Source organism: Penaeus chinensis, chromosome 38 (genome assembly GCF_019202785.1).
Source record: "Penaeus chinensis breed Huanghai No. 1 chromosome 38, ASM1920278v2, whole genome shotgun sequence".
NCBI classification, from domain to species: domain Eukaryota; kingdom Metazoa; phylum Arthropoda; class Malacostraca; order Decapoda; family Penaeidae; genus Penaeus; species Penaeus chinensis.
This window is the reverse complement of record NC_061856.1, coordinates 11,467,514-11,471,805: the sequence shown is the minus strand read 5'-3', so window position 1 is coordinate 11,471,805 and position 4,292 is coordinate 11,467,514. Positions and strand designations below refer to the sequence as shown.

General features: G+C 35.3%; 1 protein-coding gene across 1 annotated transcript in view; it reads right to left on the bottom strand.

Moving 5' to 3' along the window:
- LOC125046123 (DNA-directed RNA polymerase II subunit RPB7) overlaps positions 1-3,769 on the bottom strand; it is a 6,171-nt gene extending 2,402 nt beyond the window's left edge. The window contains exons 1-3 of the mRNA XM_047643772.1: positions 3,687-3,769; positions 747-856; positions 1-32 (exon numbers count right to left, since the gene is read on the bottom strand). The exon at positions 1-32 is cut by the window's left edge and continues 59 nt beyond it. Of these exons, the coding sequence (XP_047499728.1) occupies positions 1-32; positions 747-856; positions 3,687-3,698 (154 nt within the window). The 5' untranslated portion in view covers positions 3,699-3,769. The remainder of the gene's footprint in view (positions 33-746; positions 857-3,686) is intronic.
- Between the last annotated feature and the right edge of the window lie 523 nt (positions 3,770-4,292).

The window sequence follows — 4,292 nt, the reverse complement described above, 5'->3', positions numbered from 1 at the left end:
CAATTGTTGTGACAGCAATAACAAAACCGTACCTGTAATAAAAAAAAATATGTATGGGTAGCAAGAATGTATAGACTGATATTGCAAGGTTGACACCAATTTCTTTCCATAATAAAGTTTTGATGATAAAATAAAATCTTACATACATCATACGGATGCTGTAAGTTAAGGCCCTGTCACACTAGTGCATATTCCGTAATTTTCTGTTTAAACATGAATTTGATGCTTTCCACAGGTTGCAAATGCATGTGGAATACCTCCCAGACAAAGAAAGTAGCAACAGTTTTAGTATGACTGATTTCCATATTGATCTTGTGCTATGGAGGATCTTTACTACTACAATGTTTTACTGATAAATAAAATAAAATAAGTCTATGTAAACTTAAACTAATATTTTTTTTAAACATGTGATATATATGAGAACACTTGTGATTCATGGGACCTCACTTGGATAACACCATGTTTGTTTTACATGGGTGCTATTTTTGCTACTTGGTAGCAGTGGTACTCTGCTAGTGTGATAGGGTAAGACCAGTTGCATGTGGAAAGCTCATAAGGAAATACAAACTTGATGGGAAAAATGCTAGTGATACAGGGCCTTTAGATATCAATTTCTTTTCATCAAAAATTCTTATAATAGAACAAAAAATGTTATATACTTATTACAATGGACTGATACTAGAAGCTAGTAACCAATTTCCCTTCATCTAAAATATTCAAGAAGAGAATAAACAGTTTTTACATACTTTCCTGTACATGTGCCTTCTACTTCTGTGAAAAGCATCTGTCGTACAGTATCCATCAGCTGTGGACCAAAGTACCTGGGATGTAACAGGATCTCATGCTCAAGTGATATCTGCAATCAAAAAGAAAAAAATATAAAAAACTCTATAATGATTAGCACAGTTGCTATGAATTCACTGGAAGCCAAGATAATTAATTGCCTACTGTATCTAGGGTAATTTAAATCATTTTAATAACTGCACAGATGTTTAGCATGCTGTTCTTCATATCTAAATTTCTGTCATACTCTTGGCCATTTTATTGTCAGATAACACCCTACACTTACAGCAACCCTACACAACTAATGCATAAGTGTGTCAGTATTGTTTGTATCATATCTAGTAAACATTTATCAACTTTTGTGGTACACATCACTTTAAAAATATCAGTGATAAGATATCATTATGAGCCATAGTGAAAAATACAAAGTAGGTGCAAATCCTTGAGCCATTGGGGAATACCATAGGTATCCCTTTTGGCAATGCAGATGAATCTGCCTGAAAATCAATCAAAACAAGCAAAATCATTATATTATCAGATTCTCAAAGTACTAATATACACATGTATGTGTATGCATATATACATAGGCTACAAGTACCTCAACATTTTACTCAATTGGCCATATCAGGTATTCAGACATGAAACTTACTTTTATAGGATACAGAACAAAGCCACGCCCAGGCTGTATCTTTTAAGTGTTTGGCTCAAGAGGAAAAGAAGTATATGGAATCAGTAGACTGATGAATTCTAAGTTATTTTTCATTTATGCTGTATGTGTTGAAAACTGAAAAATTACTTAAACCACCTTGTGTGTTAAATAGAGTAATCTTTTGTGAAATGTCTCTGCACATAGATGATTTAGCCATAAAGGAGTCAATTAGTAGATTTTGTGACCTCATCTGATTTAATTTTCCTTGACTTTGTGGGAAAAACTACTAATTCTATAGATATCGATGCTGTTATTTTTCTTATGGGGATTATAATTATTATAGTGTTGTTGACAATACTTACAGCATTAGAAGATACAAGAAAATATGAATTTGAATTAATTAAACTAACAGTGAACATAGCATGTACATACCATCACCAATGCCATCGGGTTAAGAAAGAAAGAAAAAAAAAAAAAAAAAAAAATATATATATATATATATATATATATATATAATATATATATATATGTATATATATTATTTATATATATACATATATATATACATACATATATACACACATATATATACACACATATATACACACATATATATACATATATATACATATTTATACATTTATAAACATATATCATATATTTTTCTTTCACACACACACACACACACACACACACACACACACACACACACACACACACACACACACACACACACACACACACACACACACACAAACACAAACACAAACACAAACACAAACACAAACACAAACACAAACACAAACACAAACACAAACACAAACACAAACACAAACACAAACACAAACACACACACACACTTGGTAATTCTTTACAATACAGATGCACTTGCCAGTGACTAAGTTCCCAACTCCATGCCACAAACTCTATTTATGAATCTAAATTTCTGTGACTGGGTGTGACCTTCTGGCACTGCCTGAGGAAGAGTTGACAGGGGGGCTCTACCCCACCAATACCCCACCAGCAAACATTGTCTTCACCTTGATATGCACAGCAAAATAGAGTTGAAACTCAGGAGCATTGGGTGGACTTAGACTGTGCGCAGTGCTTTCTGCGATCTTTAACCTTTATTTGCGGTGTTACTGTTCATGCCTGCACATTATTTCTTGTATCAATGGCTACAACATTTTGTCCTCTACAAGAATATCATCTTCAATTTGTCCTAGCTTAGCTTACTGCATCTATACTGTTAAGATTGACTGAATATTTACAATCTGTAATGGTCTGAGGCAGATAGACTAATGAGTTCATTCTTACTATCATGCTTCAAATATTAATGAAATCGAAGTGACTAAATTTATGGTAATGTAAAGCGATGTCTATTGACTAGATTTACGGGAGTTCTGGACTTGCGAGTACAGTATGGAATATTCGCTTTACCCACAGCAGGTTAGAGCAAACGCCCAACATACGGAAGCGCCTAATGTCAAGTTTGTCCAATGCTCTCTCCTGCCGTGAATAAGTGAGGGATTCTTTGATTTCCTGGGCAGGGGTTGGGGGCAACAGCCCCCCTGGGGAGGAGTCAGTACTGTAATTACAAGAATTCCATACTGTGCAAATAGTCAACAGACATAGAATTATGACAAAATAAGCCTTCTCACAAGCGCGTAGCAATACATGGACTACTTGATGGATCGCAGTAATGAGTTACGCGTCACATTTGTTTTGATCCTCGCAAGGTAAACATGGAAGGGGACTTAGAAAATGAAGGGGCCATCTTCTGTCTTCTCTGTCCTGTATCTCCCTTATTTTAGATATCCGAACCTATCACCATAGATGAAAAGTGTCTTACTTTTCGTCAAGGTATCCACTCCACACACTTATTTTACTGTACTTTTTGTGTGACATGCGCGGAAAATTTTCCGAATTATGAAACCTTTAATGTAGCCACAGCCTAATGAAATATGCATAGAGGTCATATCTATAATTAATTAGAATTAGTCAAACACTGTAAATCCACCAAGAATCAACCTGAAACTACATTTCATACAATACACCAATGCCCAAGCCTAAAAACAACTTTTAAAGTCCCAGAGTGCTGTCAACACTCTATTAAAATAAACATGTAAACACTCAATTATAACCTCAAAACTTTCTACCACACCATACCCAAGACACAGTGTTATCCCAGAAACAAATCTTAGCAATTGCAAGAATATCAAGAGAACTGTAACTAATAAAAAATAATATTCACATGGTAAAACATGATGTTGGTTACGCGCCCGTCAAATGTAAACAACTAGCGCAGAGTTGTGTCTGAACGGATCTACCCACCTGAAATAAATTTATATATCTGAGAGTCTATGGATATATTTATCAGCAGCAATAATGAAAAAATACATTTATTATATATAAATAATAAATAAAAATTAGATTATCCACTAAGTGTCGCAGGGATATCTCAAATTGTTTTCGATCTACATCATCGGTCCTTTTAGAAAAATTTATTCGATTAAACCTGGTCAGCTTCATTTCATCGGAACCGACGTTGGGATACGGTTTTCGCCCACCTAGGCATTGGCCACACCCGTCTCACTCACTCCTTTCTGATGTCACACTGTGATCCACCCCTATGTTCCCTATGTTATGACCCTCTTTCCACACATTCTATTGCCATGCCCATGTTTTGATGCAGCCCGTACCTCTGATTTCCCCCACCTATCTTCCCTTCACCGACCTGCCAACCTGTCAGACATCCTTACAAAATCTCACACTTTCTGCTTTGACAACCTGTTTTCCTCCCTCAAACGCATATATATCCTTCACTTGATCTAACCCCTTTATATTACCTTACCCAACT